This window comes from Portunus trituberculatus, chromosome 7, assembly GCF_017591435.1.
Source record: "Portunus trituberculatus isolate SZX2019 chromosome 7, ASM1759143v1, whole genome shotgun sequence".
In the NCBI taxonomy this organism is placed as follows: Eukaryota; Metazoa; Arthropoda; class Malacostraca; order Decapoda; family Portunidae; genus Portunus; species Portunus trituberculatus.
The window spans coordinates 2,536,913-2,556,035 of NC_059261.1; the positions used below are offsets into that span (position 1 = coordinate 2,536,913).

General features: G+C 44.5%; 1 protein-coding gene across 1 annotated transcript in view; it reads left to right on the forward strand.

Moving 5' to 3' along the window:
* Positions 1 to 19,123, forward strand: part of LOC123520583 — a 91,625-nt gene that overhangs the window by 63,490 nt on the left and 9,012 nt on the right. Inside the window, 8 exon segments of the mRNA XM_045282983.1 lie at positions 8,013 to 8,361; positions 8,745 to 8,820; positions 9,247 to 9,828; positions 10,296 to 10,358; positions 10,445 to 11,239; positions 11,705 to 15,630; positions 15,632 to 18,240; positions 18,242 to 19,122. Coding sequence (XP_045138918.1) covers positions 8,013 to 8,361; positions 8,745 to 8,820; positions 9,247 to 9,828; positions 10,296 to 10,358; positions 10,445 to 11,239; positions 11,705 to 15,630; positions 15,632 to 18,240; positions 18,242 to 19,122 — 9,281 coding nt within the window.

Sequence of the window (19,123 nt, forward strand, 5' to 3'; positions counted from 1 at the left end):
TCTCTCTCTCTCTCTCTCTCTCTCTCTCTCTCTCTCTCTCTCTCTCTCTCTCTCTCTCTCTCTCTCTCTCTCTCTCTCTCTCTCTCTCTCTCTCTCTCCATTTGTGTGTGTGTGTGTAATTTCACTGTTTGATCTGCTGCAGTCTCTGACGAGACAGCCAGACGTTACCCTACGGAACGAGCTCAGAGCTCATTATTTCCGATCTTGGGATAGGTCTGAGACCAGGCACACACCACACACCGGGACAACAAGGTCACAACTCCTCGATTTACATCCCGTACCTACTCACTGCTAGGTGAACAGTGAAAGGAGACACACCCAAATATCTCCACCCGGCCGGGGAATCGAACCGTGTGTGTGTGTGTGTGTGTGTGTGTGTGTGTGTGTGTGTGTGTGTGTGTGTGTGTGTTTCTGAAAGATTTGAAAAGATTTATTTGTTTATCTGTGTCTGCCTCTATATCTATGGCTACCTGGGCGTCCGTCTGTCTGTCTGGGTTAGTTTCCGATAAAAATTCCTTAGAGAAAACGGTTCTCAATGCGCCGGAGCTTGCCAGGGGTCACTTAGAAAAATGTCCCCACAGTAACGCCACATTCTTAATGCCTTCAATACTGGGAGACATCTTTACCTTGAGATCTGTGTACGATTAGACATTTTACTGACATTAGGAAAGGTCTGGATGTCAGAAAATTAATGGCCGCAGTCTTCACTATTTCAATCCCCTTCATACGTTTCTGAGGCTCTATAAAATCACCAAATAGTAAGCAGTTAGTATGAATATGTAAACGGCAGATGTGCTTAACTCAAGGGGTTAAGCACATCTGCCCCGCAACTCCACTATTTTCCAAAGGCTGTAGTTGAAGTGACACTGGTATTAAGGGTGTTCTTAGCATCCTAGTGTCTGATTAACAAGATTTCTACATTATAAGCAGATAAAAGACTCTTAATAGCTCACCTCATCCTCCGTGTGGCCTGTGAAAACAGTGGTGGCGAGAGAGGAAAGCGTTTTAGATAAGGAGACTCAGCGAAGACAACCGTTATGATGCGACAAGATTTGGATGCACTCTTGTAATTTGTGCTGTCACGCCAGGCTGGGCTTTGTGATCACACAGTGGATGGTGGAGCTAATGGTCCTGTGAGAGAGAGAGAGAGAGAGAGAGAGAGAGAGAGAGAGAGAGAGAGAGAGAGAGAGAGAGAGAACTATTTTTATTATCAACATTAGAATTAGGTTTTAAGCTGGGGAATACTCATCTATTACCTTTAACTTGTAAAAGACTCCCAGGCCTGTACTGTAAAGACTTGTAGAGAGAGAGAGAGAGAGAGAGAGAGAGAGAGAGAGAGAGAGAGAGAGAGACAGAGAGTTATATTTATTATCAACATCAGGATTGGATTTTAAGACAGAAAGTACTTATCATATTCCCTTTAACCTGTAAAATACCCCCCTGTACTGTAAAAACCTGGAGAGAGAGAGAGAGAGAGAGAGAGAGAGAGAGAGAGAGAGATTAGTCATGCACTGTCCCTTTCATCGCTTTATAATAGGGAATAGGGCGAGGGGAGGGCGAGCGGAGGGGAATGAGGGATGATGAGCGTCAGTGCGTAATGAGGGGTTAGGGAGATGCAGGGAAAGGGAGGACTGCCAAGGGAGCGAGACAGTAAACATAGCACGGAATATTTCACTCAGGAAGCTTGGCGTAAGGTGAACAAAAACGAATACAGGTGAATTTCAAACGTCTGGACTTTAATTCCTGGCTGAACTAACGAGAGAAGCTGCAGAGTGAGTGAAAATTAGTATAGATCAGTTTCAAACACGTAATCTCAACGTTTTTGCTGAACTAACAAGGATACTGAAGGAAGGAATAGTGTAGCTGAAGTGAGTAGAAAAGAAGACTGCTCAATTTCACACAGCTAGTCCTTGGTGAGCTGACGTTTTTATTTATTTATTATTATTTTTTTCATTTAGAAGTGGTGTTCGTGCTGTACAAAAGAATATATATATAGAAAGGCTTATTCATTTATGCTTTTATTTATGCAAGAAGCAAGTCACAAAATCACTAAGATAACATTAATATCTACGAGAAATTCACCGTAAACAAGCCTTATTTCCACGTTTCTTCCTCACATTTCAACATCAAGGGAAAAGAAAAGCTATACGAATACTTATCCCACCACCACCACCACCACCACCACCACCACCACCACCACCACTACCACCTCTACTACTAACAAGTCACGTCCTTGTTTTATAACGAGTAATCAGCTGACGTGCGTGGCAGGAGAATGAAGGACTCAGGGTTGGCGTGAGGAAAGAGGCCAAGGGAAAGGCAGGGTGAGATATTACCCATTTTTGCACACGACATTGACAAAAAAACACTCGAGGAAGTAGATAGACGGGGTATATGGAGAATAATAAGAAAACTAACGCATGGAGGTAAGGATAATCGTGTACAAAGAAGAGAATGAAGATGTTAAAGATTAGAGTTAATGAGGGGAGGGAAAGAGACAGGTAAAGAGAGAGAGATACAGACAGTGAGTGAGGCAAGGCGGTATGGAAAGTACAGCGCAGGTATAACAGATAGAGACGAAGGGAATAGATGAAATAAAGATGTGGAAAGAGAGTTACTTAGTTGAGGGAAAGAGACAGCAAGGGAAATGAACAAATATATGCTACAAGACACGTGTAATAGGCAGGAAAAAAAAGGGAGGGAGGAAGAAACGAAGAGAAATAAAGAAAATAGATCAAATAGAGACGTAAAAGATTATCTAGCAAGGGGAAGCAAAGGGACAGGCGTGGCAGTAAGAAGGTACAAGGTAGGTATAATAGGTAGGGAGGAGAGGGACACACACGGGAAAGAGAGAGAGAGAGAGAGAGAGAAACATGAGGTGGTCCATTGATTTGTAAGGCAGTTTACTTCCTCTCCCCTTCGTGTCCACACCTGCGTCCCTCGACTCCCGCTGGTGTTGTGGGACCTGCCTGACCTCGCCAACTCACGCCCTACACGCCACGTCTTCGGGAACGGTAACACCAGTAACCCTCGTAACACTGGGGAGAAAAAGTTGTTTGACGTGTATCATTTTTCTGTTTTCCTCCAACCATCAACATTTCCAACTAATTTTGTGAACTAATGTCATGTATTGATGTAGCCTGGAAATCAAAAGAACGGGTTGTTATTTTCTAGTATGTTTCCTTGTTGTCCTTTCTATTTACACTTCTTACTCGTTTACTCGTTTTGAATGTCGCTCTAGCTCGGAAACCCCAAAACGAGTTATTTCATCTATTATTTACACGACAGTTCTTCTACTTGTTTATTTATCTAGACTGCTTTTCGTGCCTTGGTGTTTAGAGTGTTTCCGTGCCTTGGTGTTTAGAGTGTATCCATGCCTTGGTGTTTAGAGTGTTTCCGTGCCTTGGTGTTTAGAGTGTTTCCGTGGATTGGTGTTTAGAGTGTTTCCGTGCCTTGGTGTTTAGAGTGTTTCTGTGCCTTGGTGTTTAGAGTGTTTCCGTGCCTTGGTGTTTAGAGTGTTTCCGTGCCTTGGTGTTTAGAGTGTTTCCGTGCCTTGGTGTTTAGAGTGTTTCTGTGGCCGCAAAATCCTAAAGAAAGAGTGATTCCACCAGTTTGATTTCCCTGTATTCATTCCAGCTACTAAATTATCGACGCTTGTTTTCCTTGTATAGTGTTTTGAATGTTTCTTCAAAACTAAAAAATTCTCTCTCTCTCTCTCTCTCTCTCTCTCTCTCTCTCTCTCTCTCTCTCTCTCTCTCTCTCTCTCTCTCTCGTCCATGCAAATCATCTTCCAAAGTATGTGCCAGTAGAAGACAGACATAATAGTAAGTAATCTTTTTTTCTTCTCTTTTTTGCTTTCATAATTCTGGATAATGTTTTTCACCACTCGTTGGGCACTAACACCTTCCTGGTTTTTTTTTTTTTTTGGGGGAGGTGGCGGGGGCAATTTGTTGCTATTATGAAGGTCTTTCTTGAAAAATTAAGGAACTGAAGATTGATCGAGAGTCATAAGGTAGAGTGTGGGTTGAAAATCGAGTTTATTTTTTATACAGGACATTTCAAAGTTATGTTTAAATAAGCAAGCAATGGAATATTTTGGTGTCTGGTAAACTAGTTAGAAATGAAACCCTGCTATATAATGCAAGGCTGACCAAGGACACACACAATCAATTAATAACACTAAACAAATGTAAGGAATAAAGGAAAATAAAACATCTTGACTGCTGCTCCCTTCTCCACCAGATAAAAAGACAAAAAAAAAAGAGAGAGAGAGAGAGAGAGAGAAGCTACAAATACATTGGCTAGTTTAGCTTCAGAGTGTTTGGTGTTGCACGGACATGACGCTGAAGTCACGGTAGGGGCGGCCTGGACACATGCACCGCGCGCCGCCCCGGGAACACCTTGTTTGTTTCCCAGCGACTCCTTCCTGATATATAAGCATTCTTAAAAGAGAAGTGTCAAGACGCCTCGTGAACTAAATTAGCCAAACTTTTGAAAACTTGAGGCGACTGGCTTTCTGGGAGCAGAGAAATGAGAAGAGTTTTTATTTATTTATTTATTCATTCATTTTTTCCTTGGCCAAGATTCTTGAGATATGAAGAAAATCTCACTTAGTCTGCAAAATACGTATGATGACGGGACCAAGAGATCGCCTGCTGCTTGTTATTCCTTTGTGTTTCTTTGGGTTACTATAGACTGACATTTACCATATACCATTCTGTAGGTCAGGCCTCCTTTCCTTAAGCCTTGTCTTCACTCCCCCCGCATGACTGAGGCGGGGAGTAGCAAGAAGTCAATAAATTCTATATACAGAAGAACAGAATTACTTGATTTGCCAGATTACAGAACAGAAAATATTTTATTGATCATTGGTTGTCACAAAAATATTACGAAACATATTCAGTCAAATAATGAAATATAAAAGAGATTGATAGATAGATTGATAGATACATAGATGGAAAGAAAATATGACTTTACAGTGGAGGAAAAGGAGGGAAAGAAAAATGTAACGAAAGAAAAGTGACATCATGAGAGAGAAGAACAACACACATACACGTGACAAGCCAACAGACACTTGCGTGACACACCGCTAGTTGCCGCACAGGTGACCGGCGTGACACTGGCGAACAGCAAGCAGTGGTATGTGGGTGGCTGGATGAAGTGAAGTGAACACAGGTGGATGAAGTGAAGTGGATGGAGTATTGGCGAGTGTCCAGAAACATTCCACTATACCAGTAAACACACACACACACACACACACACACACACACACACACACACACACACACACACACACACACACACACACACACACACACACACACACACACACACACACTTAACACTTCAATACTACCACCCACTTCACAACCACACCACCACCACCGCCAACAACAACAACAACAACAACAAAGTAAACAAAACTAAGAGAGAAATAGAGACTGAAAAAAACATCAACATCGCCCTTCTACTCTCTCTCTCTCTCTCTCTCTCTCTCTCTCTCTCTCTCTCTCTCTCTCTCTCTCTCTCTCTTAGCTAATTACAGTCACACACAGGATAATAGGTCTTGCTGCTTGTTCTTTCTTCATGTTCCTTTGTGTTCCTTCCTAATCATTCAGACACTATCGAATGTTGAACTCATAACGTAATCACCAATATACTGAACGCCTCACCTGCCTCACACCTGTCTGGAGGGAGAAATGAGGTGAGGTGTGACGAGGGAAGGGGAGGGAAGGTGTGTGTGTGTGTGTGTGTGTGTGTGTGTGTGTGTGTGTGGAATGGAAGGGAAATGAGGAGTAAATAGGTAAAGTAGTGTTGTTTATCTTTTTTGTGGGGATGGGGCGAAAGGGGGTTCACAATTGTTGATAAGCTTATTTACGTGTGCTTCTGGTGGTGGTGGTGGTGGTGGTGGTGGTGGTGGTGGTGACAATAGTGGTAATGATAATAACAATGATAGTAGTAATAACGACTATAATAGTGATGAGGATGAGGATGAAAAATAAATATAGCAATAACAACAATACACAATGAAAAAATAAAATTATTATCATCATCATCATCATCACTACTCCACCACCACCACCACCACCACCACCACCACTTCCTCCTCCTTCATGTCTCAAAAATAACAGGTAAACAAAATCGTCACAAGTATTGATTGAACTTGGAAAAAAAATGGATTCAGTCTTTCTTCGAGTTCCTTCACCTTCAGCATTCCGTGAACTTATGCATTATAGAGAGACGGTCCAGGAAGCGAAGAGGTTTATGTTAGTTAAGTTTATGAGTAAGTATTGAAGTGGCGAGAAAGAATCGAAACTCCATGAGGGTGGTGATAATGATTTAGGAGGAAGAGGAGAAGGATAGGACGAAAGAGAAAATCAGCCACAAGAACTAACTACAGTAGGTGATTTTTTTTATTAGGTAAAGAAGAGGAGAGGAAAAGAAAAAGAAGTGAGATTGCTAAAGAGAGGAAATATAAAGAACATACAAAACTTAATAAGAAAAAAAAGGGACGAAACTACACTAAAAGAAACAAAACAAAACAAAACACTGGTAACAATAATGATAAGAAAAACAAAAACAACAACAAAAGTCAAATAAATAATCAAATGAATAATTAAAAACGACGGTTGAGCATAAGAACACATTTTTGTAGCTTGTGTTCTAGTGTTCTTATTTGTAAATGGAAGAGGAGGAGACTAACTAGAGAGAGAGAGAGAGAGAGAGAGAGAGAGAGAGAGAGAGACATAAGCGTCACATATTTGCCAAAGTGAACAAGAAAACACTAACGCATCGATCACCAGCTATTAGTCCACCACGTGAGGTGAGAACAGACCAATGACATTCTTAGTTTTTTTGTCCCCGCAATGAAAATACTTGTAGAATGAGTCTTTGTTTGTATTTGGGAGGGAAAGTTATGATAAGGGACGTTTACTTCATGTCCACTTGTACGGAGATTGTAGTAGTAGTAGTAGTAGTAGTAGTAGTAGTAGTAGTAGTTTTAGTATATAGATGGAAATAGTAAATGTAGAAGTAGTACAGTAGTAGGGATAACAGTCAGGATAGTATTAGAGTAGTAGTAGTAGTAGTAGGAGGAGGAGGAGGAGGAGGAGGAGGAGGAGGAGGAACAGGAGCAGTAGTAGTTATAATAGTATTAATAGTAATAGTAGTAGCAGTAGCAGTAGCAGTAGCAGTAGTAGTAGCAGTAGCAGTAGTAGCAGTAGCAGTAGTGGTAGCAACAGCAGACCGTCGCGGTGGTAAAGTAGCTGCGGCGCAACATTCACTTCTGGCCCATCGATCTTCACCAAATTGTGTGGCGGGTTGAGGAGCATGGCCGTGGTGGGTCACGTGTCAAAGTCTGCCGTGGCTTCCTCTCAGGGTGGCACCATCAGTTCTCGGGATGTCTATAGAGAGTCAATGTATCGCTTATGTTTACAATCACCATCAGTTACCCCTACTTGAAATCTCCCAGTTTTTTTTTTTTTTTTTTTTTTCTCCATGTTAGTCTGTCTCTTTAATTTGTGTTTTAATCTCGGGACTAATACGGTCAACGGTTTTTATACTCTTCCTTTTTTTATTTATTTATCATTTATTTTTTTATTTATTTACTTCTTTTTGAGAGGAATGACACATGAATATTTTTTTTCTTACTTTTCTGCGTCCTTGACAGTCTTCTTGAAACGTACAGTGAATGAGAATTATACACCACCTGTACGCTCCACTTCATCTATTGCTTCCAGATTATAGTTCCAGATATCATTTACCTAACCAACTATTTGTTAAGTCCTAGTTCTTCCAACTCACACTTACAAGCCGTGACTTTATATAGACCCAATGCATCATCTGTTCACGTCATAACTCCAGACATCACTGATCTGCTCAGCCATTTGTTCAGTACTTGCTTTTCCAGTTTACACTTACAAACTTGTGTTCTATCTGACAACTCATTCAAAACCAGTGCCTTCCAGCGAGAGTCTCCAGTTATCTACAGGTTCCGAATCTTCTTCCTACAGCAGCGTGAGTGGAGAGACCCATCGCCATCACCTTGAACAGTCCCAGGCAGAGGGCGCTTCATTCGCCGGCGCCCAGCAGATGACAACCTCCTCCTCGACACAAGAACACAGGTCATCCAGCAGCACGCAGGAGAAACGGTCATACTCGAGCATGCAGGAGAGCTCTTCCTCCAGCAAAGAGAAACACATGCGCTCATCCTACGACCAACACACTCAGCAGGAATTACAGAAGTTTGCAGACTCGCTGTCTATCCAGGAGGACTTGTTCAGTAGCGAGGCACAGCAGCAGCAGCAACAGCAGGCGGGACTCACCACAGACGGCGGCCGACACGTCACGCAGGCAACGCAGGTAAACACACACACACACACACACACACACACACACACACACACACACACACACATTCATGAGTGCACTGCAGATGATCATTATTGTTATTATTATTATTATTATTAATGTTATTATTATTGTTGTTATTATTTCATCATTATTGTTGTATAATTATTGTTATTATCTTTATTTTTGTTGTATAATTATTGTTATTATCATTATTTTTGTCCATGGATTCTGTAGTTTCCAAATACTACACATAATAGGAAAACTCTCAAGGCTCATAGAATGAAGCATTTAAAAAAAAATAAGTGAATAGATAAAATGAAATAGGATCATTCTAGAGAGAGAAAAATATATCAATGACTGGACTAACACAAGGTCGTTTCCCGTGTGTTCAGCAGCAGGCAGTGTTACGAGTCGGGGAGCCAAGCATGATTGAGATCATCCCCGGGGCAGGAGGCGGCGGTCTGACAGGTAAGCCCACCTTCCCCAGTTATCAAGTTGAAGGTAGACCAACACTAAATTCTTACTCTCTTTTGTCTCATGTTTCCAACAGTTTTTTTTTTTTTTTTTTTTTTATTGTTGTTCTTTGTATGTAGTAATGTGTCAGCTTTGCCGTATAATTTATGTATTACGTTATCTTTTTCCTCCATTTCTTAATTTATTGCTAGATGTTGTTTCGTTCTTTATTGTTTTTAAGTTTTTCATTTACTTTATCATGATATTGTTGTTTTTAGTTACTGATCTATGAGTTGCTTTTATTCATGTTTTTTTTTGTGTGTGTGTTGAATCTTTTCATCACTTATTTTTTTTTTTTTCCTTTACTCATTTTTTTTTCTTGTGCCACGTCAATTATTTTTTGTTCCTATATTTCTTCCTTGATTCGTCCGTCATGTGCAGTGAGCGGCACTTCGACCTCCTCCTCTTCCAAGATGGCTGCTGAACACTCTTCCGTCAGTTCCTACCAGGTGTCCTCCTCCTCCTCCTCCTCCTTCTCACGCAAACTGAACCAGACGTCAGACTCGCGTGAAGTGGTCAGTGGAAGCGTCATTACTGAGGGCACCAACAAAATACTAGAAAGTCAACAAGCAGCATCAAGTATGGACATGCAAATGATGAGCTCTGCAGCAACACACGAAAGCAGACATCAGGAGAGCAGGTCATCCACGAGACAGGAGCTTCAGGAGATGTCAGAGACTCAGCAGATGTCATTGTCAAGTCAGCAGCAGCAACAGAGTCAGTACATGTCATCAGAGAATCGTCAGATGTCCAGCAGTCAGCAGATCTCAGAACTGGATAAACTCTCGAAAAGTCAGATTTCAGAGAGTCAAAGGAAGTCTACAAGTCAAGAAGTGTCCTTAGCTAGCCACGAGACTTCACACCATAGCACACACATGAGGGAGAGCCATCAGGAGACATCCTCGGTCTCCTCCCAGCACGCTTCGCAAGTCCAGGAAAATATACAGACATCTCAGATTAGAGGTACTGTAAAGTAGAAAAAGTCGAGATTCACCACCGCTTTCACCGTTAGTCTCAATCCAACAAATTTGTTTTTTCCAGAATCAAGCAACAAAATTTTTCTAGCCTTACAGCTTGATTTGTCTATTTCACTAAGAAAATTAAACTACAGGCTCATAAAGAATTGTAATGTATGATTTTGTCTTTTGTTGGTGTCATTCGAAATTATAACTAATTTACATCGAAGCATTTTATCGAGGTTAAGATGTCATGATGATTAAAGTGTTAGGAAAGTAAATGATCTACCTTAACTTGTTGAATCAAGGCATTGGCAATTCGCAGTCTATATGTCACTATATATATATATATATATATATATATATATATATATATATATATATATATATATATATATATATATATATATATATATATATAATTTTTTTTTTTTTTTTTTTTTCTATACCTACATCCATCACATTTTGTTACAGATACGCGGACCGCCAGAAGTAGACAGGAGATGTCCAGCATTATGGTTGAGGGAGATTACCATGGTGAGTTAAACTGTCATATTTTGTTATAACATTAATATCCAGCGTGGTCAGCTATTTTACCATCAATAATTTACATTATTTTACAGGTAAGAGTACAGCAAAGGAAGAATTCATGACAATATCTGGTGTAGCTCTACCAGCGAGTCGCCCAAAAGATTCCATCAAGTTGACAGGAGAATACAACTACCCAGAGAGAGCCATCCCGGGTAAAGGTGATCGAGCAGACGTCAAACGACCCTCCGACAACCTGAGGCCAGAGGGAGACTTCACTGCCCCCGAGAGGACATCACCGGGTAAGGGAGATCGAGCAGACGTCAAACGACCCTCCGACAACCTGAGGCCAGAAGGAGACTTCACAGCACCGGAGAGGACATCACCAGGCAAAGGTGATCGAGCAGATGTAAGGAGACCTTCCGATAACTTACGATTTGAAGGAGATTTCTCGGTGCCCGACAAGACATCACCAGGAAAGGGTGACAGAGCGGATGTCAAGAGGCCCTCTGACAGCCTGAGGCCGGAAGGAGATTTCTCAGTGCCTGACAAAACTTCACCTGGTAAGGGCGAACGAGCAGATGTCAAGAGGCCCTCTGATAGCTTGAGGCCCGAAGGAGACTTCAGTGCCCCAGAGAAGACCTCACCAGGGAAGGGAGAACGAGCAGATGTCAAAAGACCCTCCGACAACTTGAGACCTGAGGGGGATTTCACTGCCCCCGAAAGGACTTCACCAGGCAAAGGCGACCGAGCAGACGTCAAGAGGCCCTCCGACAACTTGAGGCCTGAGGGAGACTTTTCAGTGCCCGACAAGGCCTCGCCAGGTCAGGGTGACCGAGCACCTGTACGGAGGCCACAGGACAACCTTGCTCCGTCTGGCGATTTCGAAGGTAAGTTTTATTGCCGGTGTTGTGTTTGATACTTAAATGAGGAACAAACTGCATAACGGTGGATACATCTTGTCTTTGCTTCGTATTGGCTTCACCACACGGGAGGCACTTCTCATTCAACTGATTCAACAAATGTATCCGACTTGCATCTAGGTTAGAAATGTTAAAACTTGATGTGTTGAACATTTCTTGTGATTTAGAGCTTTGTTAGGGAAAGAAGATCAACGTATATCAAATAAATGAACACAATATTTCAGATTACCTTTTACCTTCTTTTTATTGCATTTTTTCGTCTCACTGCTGTCCTTCCTTCTCTCTGCCAATAGGTATATTTTTTGGAAGTACGTATATAGCCTGTGTGTGTGTGTGTGTGTGTGTGTGTGTGTGTGTGTGTGTGTGTGTGTGTGTGTGTGTGTGTAGCATGCATTTGTTCATCTGTTCTCTGATTTTATCTGACCATTACAGGTGTCAGCACAAACAAGAACTACTACAATGTTGTCCAGGGCGAGAGGGCAGATATTAGACAACACCAGGACTCCCTGAAAATGACAGGGGAGTTTACGGGCGTTACTTCCAGCCAAGAAACATTCCATCAGCACCAGTCCGTGTCACGATCAGAGCGAGTTGTTCACGAGGACAACATCAAATTAGAAGGAGATATCACCACCATGCAGTCCTCTTCCCACTCTGAGTATTTAGAAAAGACCGGTGATCGCCCAAAGCTCCAAAGGAAGAAGACCTGGACGAAACTTGAGGGAGAAATGTACATGAACCGGTCTAGTGATGAGTATCAAGCTTACCAGACGACAGAAAAATCCCACGTGACCCGCCATGAAGACAATCTCAGAATGGAAGGTATATTTGAAGGAAAAACAAAGGAAACAGAAATAGTAAAAGGGGAAAGAGCAATTACTAGACGCCATGAAGATAACTTGAGGCTTGAGGGGACTTTTGAAGGGAAACCAACTGATGAGGCTCCTCTTGGGGAAAGAGCACCCACAAAAAAACATCCTGATAACCTACGCCTTGAAGGAGATTTTGAAAGCAAACCGACTGAAGATGCCCCGGTTGGTGAGCGTGCATCAATGAAACGATATCCAGACAACCTCAAGCTCTCAGGGGATATTGAAACTCCCTCGCCGGAGGGTGTTCCCCTGGCGGTGAGAGAAGCTATCAAGAGATACCCAGACAACTTACGCATGGAAGGGGAATTCACTGGACGCTCAAGGAGTCGCAGTCCCATCAAAGGTGAAAGAGCACAACAAAAACGTCATGCTGACAACCTCAAGATGGAGGGCACCTTCGAAGGAATGGAAAGAAGCAAGAGTCCCACGAAAGGCGAGCGTGTACCAACCAAAAGGCATCCTGATAATCTCAAGGTGGAGGGGGACTTTTTAGGGCGGTCACCTGAGTCAGCCCCAAAGGGAGAACGTGCCCCCGTCAAAAAGCATCCTGACAATCTTAAGATGGAAGGAGAGTTTGAGACTCAACCAAGAGGCAGAAGTCCAGTAAAGGGTGAGAGAGCAAAAACTAAGAAACATCCAGATAATCTGAAAGTTGAGGGAGAATTTGAAGGTAAGCCCAAGCAACCAGCACCAAAGGGCGACCGAGCAGCAACAAAGAAACACGAGGACAATCTCAAGATGGAAGGCTCTTTAGTCGTGAGAGAACGCAGCAAAAGTCCAACTAAAGGGCAGAGGGCGCAAATAAAGAAACATCCAGACAATCTTAAGTTACAAGGAGATTTTGAAGGAAAGCCAACGGACACAACACCACTAAAGGGGGAGAGAGCAAAAATAGTGCGTCATGAAGACCAGCTACACATGGAGGGAGACTTCAGTGTAGAGAGGAAGGAGCAGATCACATACAGAGGTGAAAGAGCTGAAATCAAAAGGCATGAGGACAGTCTACGAATGGAAGGTTCCTTTACTGGAAGAGAGGAAGAGTATTATGTTACCAAAGGTGAGCGGGCCTCTATTGTAAGGCATGAAGACAATCTTCATATGCAAGGAGATTTTATGGTGCCTGAGACAGAGAAAGCCCCTAAGGGAGTAAGGGAGCCGATGAAGAAATACCCTGATAACATTAAACTGTCGGGGGACTTTGTTGGAAAACCTCGTGAAGGTGCACCATATGGTGAACGTGCTCCTATTAAGAGGCACCCAGACAACTTAAGAATGGAAGGAGACTTTGTAGCACCTACGCCAGAGGAAGCTCCAAGGCCAGAAAGAGCACCAGTGAAGAGGCATCAGGATAATTTGCATATGACAGGGGAATTTCATGGCAGAGAAGAAGATTATCGCATCATGAAAGGGGAGAGAGTTGAAGTGGTACGTAGAGAAGACAACCTAAGAATGGAAGGAGAATTTATTGGCAAAGAATATGAAGAAATTTCAATTGGCGAGCGGGCTCCAGCCAAAAGGCACCCTGATAACCTGAAAATGGTGGGAGACTTTTATGCACCTACTCCTGAAGATGCTCCTAAGGGAGAAAGAGCCCCAATCAAAAGACATGAAGACAACCTTCGAATGACTGGAAAATTCCAAGGAAAGGAGGAAGAAACAAGAATATTTCGAGCAGAACGAAGTGAAGTGGTGAGACACACAGACAATCTTCGTATGGAAGGAGAATTTATTGGTAAAGAGTATGAAGATGTAACAATAGGTGAGAGAGCACCACTGAAGAAGCATCCAGATAATCTGCGTATGGATGGAAAGTTTTATGCTCCCACACCAGAAGAAGCTCCGAAAGGAGAAAGAGCTCCTGTCAAAAGACATCTTGATAACCTCACCATGGCAGGAGACTTCGAGGGCAAGCCAAGGGAAGACGCTCCTTATGCTCAAAGAGAGCCAATAAAGAAACATCCTGACAATCTCCGCATGGATGGGGACTTCTATGCCCCATCTCCAGGTGAAGCTCCTCGTGGTGAGAGGGCTCCTGTCAAGAAACATCCTGATAATCTGAAAATGACTGGAGACTTTGAAGGCAAGCCAAGAGAAGACGCTCCTCATGCTCAGAGAGCTCCTGTTAAGAAACACCCAGACAACCTTCGCATGGATGGCGACTTCTATGCCCCATCTCCGGATGAAGCACCACGAGGTGAGAGAGCTCCAGTAAAGAAGCATCCAGACAACCTCAAGATGGTTGGAGACTTTGAAGGCAAGCCAAGAGAAGATGCTCCTCATGCTCAAAGAGCTCCTGTCAAGAAACACCCAGACAACCTTCGCATGGATGGCGACTTCTATGCACCATCTCCGGATGAAGCACCACGTGGTGAGAGAGCTCCAGTGAAGAAACATCCTGATAACTTGAAGATGGCTGGTGACTTTGAAGGCAGACCCAGGGAAGATGTTCCTTATGCTCAAAGGGCCCCTGTCAAGAAACATCCAGACAACCTTCGCATGGATGGAGACTTCTACGCTCCCTCTCCTGATGAGGCTCCTCGTGGTGAGAGAGCTCCAGTGAAGAAACATCCAGATAACCTCAAAATGGCAGGAGACTTTGAGGGAAAACCAAGGGAGGATGCTCCATATGCGCAAAGACAACCTGGTAAGAAACACCCAGACAACCTGCGTATGGATGGCGATTTCTACGCTCCATCTCCTGGAGAAGCACCTCGCGGTGAACGAGCTCCAGTCAAGAAACATCCCGACAACCTGAAAATGACAGGAGAATTCCAAGGAAAGGAAGATGAATTCAGAGTTATCCGTGGAGAAAGAGTTGACGTTGTGCGGCGAGAAGACAACCTTCGTATGGAAGGAGAGTTTATTGGCAAGGAATATGAACAAGTTACTGTTGGGGAACGTGCAACGGTGCAAAGGCACGTTGACAACCTTCGCATGGAGGGAGAGTTTATTGGAAAGGAATATGAACAGATCACCGTGGGTGAACGAGCTACTGTCAAGAAACACACAGACAACCTGCGAATGGACGGAGAATTTTATGCACCATCTCCTGAGGAGGCTCCTCGTGGTGAGAGAGCTCCAGTCAAGAAACACCCTGACAACTTGAAGATGGTCGGTGACTTTGAGGGCAAACCAAGGGAAGATGCACCTTATGGTCAAAGGGCCCCTGTCAAGAAACACCCTGACAACCTTCGTATGGATGGCGACTTCTACGCCCCATCTCCTGACGAAGCACCTCGTGGTGAGAGAGCTCCAGTCAAGAAACACCCTGACAACTTGAGGATGGCTGGAGATTTCGAGGGTAAGCCAAGGGAGGATGCACCCTATGCAGAAAGGGCCCCTGTCAAGAAACACCCTGACAACCTTCGTATGGATGGGGACTTCTATGCCCCATCTCCCGACGAAGCACCTCGTGGTGAGAGAGCTCCAGTCAAGAAACACCCAGATAACCTCAAAATGGCTGGAGACTTCGAGGGTAAACCAAGGGGAGGACGCTCCTTATGCTCAAAGAGAACCAGTTAAGAAACACCCAGACAATCTCCGCATGGATGGTGACTTCTATGCCCCATCGCCAGGTGAGGCTCCGCGTGGTGAGAGGGCTCCAGTCAAGAAACATCCTGATAACCTGAAAATGACTGGAGACTTTGAAGGCAAGCCGAGAGAAGATGCTCCTTATGCTCAGAGAGCTCCGGCTAAGAAACACCCAGACAACCTTCGTATGGATGGCGACTTCTATGCCCCATCTCCAGATGAAGCACCACGAGGAGAGAGAGCTCCAGTAAAGAAGCATCCAGACAACCTCAAGATGGTTGGAGACTTTGAGGGCAAGCCAAGGGAAGATGCTCCTCATGCTCAAAGAGCTCCTGTCAAGAAACACCCAGACAACCTTCGAATGGACGGAGACTTCTATGCACCATTACCAGGTGAAGCTCCACATGGAGAGCGTGCTCCAGTAAAAAAGCATCCTGACAACCTTAAAATGGCTGGGGACTTTGAGGGCAGGCCAAGAGAGGACGCTCCTTATGCTGTACGGGCCCCTGTGCAAAAGCATCCTGATAACCTTCACATGGATGGAGAGTTTTATGCTCCTAGACATGAAGAAGCACCTCGAGGAGAAAGGGCACCTGTCAAAAAACATCCTGATAACCTTAAAATGGTGGGAGACTTTGAAGGTAAGCCTAGGGAGGACGCTCCTTATGCTCAAAGACAACCAGTTAAGAAACATCCCGATAATCTTCGCATGGATGGCGACTTTTATGCTCCATCTCCTGATGAAGCACCACGAGGTGAAAGAGCTCCAGTAAAGAAACATCCTGACAACTTAAAGATGGCCGGTGACTTCGAGGGCAAGCCAAGGGAAGATGCTCCTTATGCTCAAAGGGCTCCTGTCAAGAAACACCCAGACAATCTACGCATGGATGGAGACTTCTATGCTCCTTCTCCTGATGAAGCTCCTCGTGGTGAGAGAGCTCCAGTGAAGAAACATCCTGACAATCTTAAAATGGTCGGAGACTTCCAGGGAAAACCAAGGGAGGATGCTCCATATGCGCAAAGACAACCTGGTAAGAAACACCCAGACAACCTGCGTATGGATGGCGATTTCTACGCTCCATCACCTGGAGAAGCACCACGCGGTGAACGAGCTCCAGTCAAGAAACATCCTGATAACCTGAAAATGACAGGAGACTTCCAAGGAAAGGAAGATGAATTCAGAGTAGTCCGTGGAGAAAGAGTTGACATTGTGCGGCGAGAAGACAACCTTCGTATAGAAGGAGAGTTTATTGGCAAGGAATATGAACAAGTTACTGTTGGGGAACGTGCAACGGTGCAAAGGCACGTTGACAACCTTCGCATGGAAGGAGAGTTCATTGGAAAGGAGTATGAACAGACCACCATGGGTGAACGAGCTACTGTCAAGAAACACACAGACAACCTGCGAATGGACGGAGAATTTTATGCACCATCTCCTGAGGAGGCTCCTCGTGGTGAGAGAGCTCCAGTCAAGAAACACCCTGACAACTTGAAGATGGTCGGTGACTTTGAGGGCAAACCAAGGGAAGATGCACCTTATGGTCAAAGGGCCCCTGTCATGAAACACCCTGACAACCTTCGTATGGATGGCGACTTCTACGCCCCATCTCCTGACGAAGCACCTCGTGGTGAGAGAGCTCCAGTCAAGAAACACCCTGACAACTTGAAGATGGTCGGTGACTTTGAGGGCAAACCAAGGGAAGATGCTCCTTATGGTCAAAGGGCCCCTGTCAAGAAACACCCTGACAACCTTCGTATGGTTGGGGACTTCTACGCCCCATCTCCTGACGAAGCACCTCGTGGTGAGAGAGCTCCAGTCAAGAAACACCCTGACAACTTGAGGATGGCTGGAGATTTCGAGGGTAAGCCAAGGGAGGATGCACCCTATGCAGAAAGGGCCCCTGTCAAGAAACACCCTGACAACCTTCGTATGGATGGGGACTTCTATGCCCCATCTCCCGACGAAGCACCTCGTGGTGAGAGAGCTCCAGTCAAGAAACACCCAGATAACCTCAAAATGGCTGGAGACTTCGAGGGTAAACCAAGGGAGGACGCTCCTTATGCTCAAAGAGAACCAGTTAAGAAACACCCAGACAATCTCCGCATGGATGGTGACTTCTATGCCCCATCGCCAGGTGAGGCTCCGCGTGGTGAGAGGGCTCCAGTCAAGAAACATCCTGATAACCTGAAAATGACTGGAGACTTTGAAGGCAAGCCGAGAGAAGATGCTCCTTATGCTCAGAGAGCTCCGGCTAAGAAACACCCAGACAACCTTCGCATGGATGGCGACTTCTATGCCCCATCTCCAGATGAAGCACCACGAGGCGAGAGAGCTCCAGTAAAGAAGCATCCAGACAACCTCAAGATGGTTGGAGACTTTGAGGGCAAGCCAAGGGAAGATGCTCCTCATGCTCAAAGAGCTCCTGTCAAGAAACACCCAGACAACCTTCGAATGGACGGAGACTTCTATGCACCATTACCAGGTGAAGCTCCACGTGGAGAGCGTGCTCCAGTAAAAAAGCATCCTGACAACCTTAAAATGGCTGGGGACTTTGAGGGCAGGCCAAGAGGACGCTCCTTATGCTGTACGGGCCCCTGTGCAAAAGCATCCTGATAACCTTCACATGGATGGAGAGTTTTATGCTCCTAGACATGAAGAAGCACCTCGAGGAGAAAGGGCACCTGTCAAAAAACATCCTGATAACCTTAAAATGGTGGGAGACTTTGAAGGTAAGCCTAGGGAGGACGCTCCTTATGCTCAAAGACAACCAGTTAAGAAACATCCTGATAATCTTCGCATGGATGGCGACTTTTATGCTCCATCTCCTGATGAAGCACCACGAGGTGAAAGAGCTCCAGTAAAGAAACATCCAGACAACTTAAAGATGGCCGGTGACTTCGAGGGCAAGCCAAGGGAAGATGCTCCTTATGCTCAAAGGGCTCCTGTCAAGAAACACCCAGACAATCTACGCATGGATGGAGACTTCTATGCTCCTTCTCCTGATGAAGCTCCTCGTGGTGAGAGAGCTCCAGTGAAGAAACATCCTGATAATCTTAAAATGGTCGGAGACTTCCAGGGAAAACCAAGGGAGGATGCTCCATATGCGCAAAGACAACCTGGTAAGAAACACCCAGACAACCTGCGTATGGATGGCGATTTCTACGCTCCATCACCTGGAGAAGCACCACGCGGTGAACGAGCTCCAGTCAAGAAACATCCTGATAACCTGAAAATGACAGGAGACTTCCAAGGAAAGGAAGATGAATTCAGAGCCGTCCGTGGAGAAAGAGTTGACGTTGTGCGGCGAGAAGACAACCTTCGTATAGAAGGAGAGTTTATTGGCAAGGAATATGAACAAGTTACTGTTGGGGAACGTGCAACGGTGCAAAGGCACGTTGACAACCTTCGCATGGAAGGAGAGTTCATTGGAAAGGAGTATGAACAGAT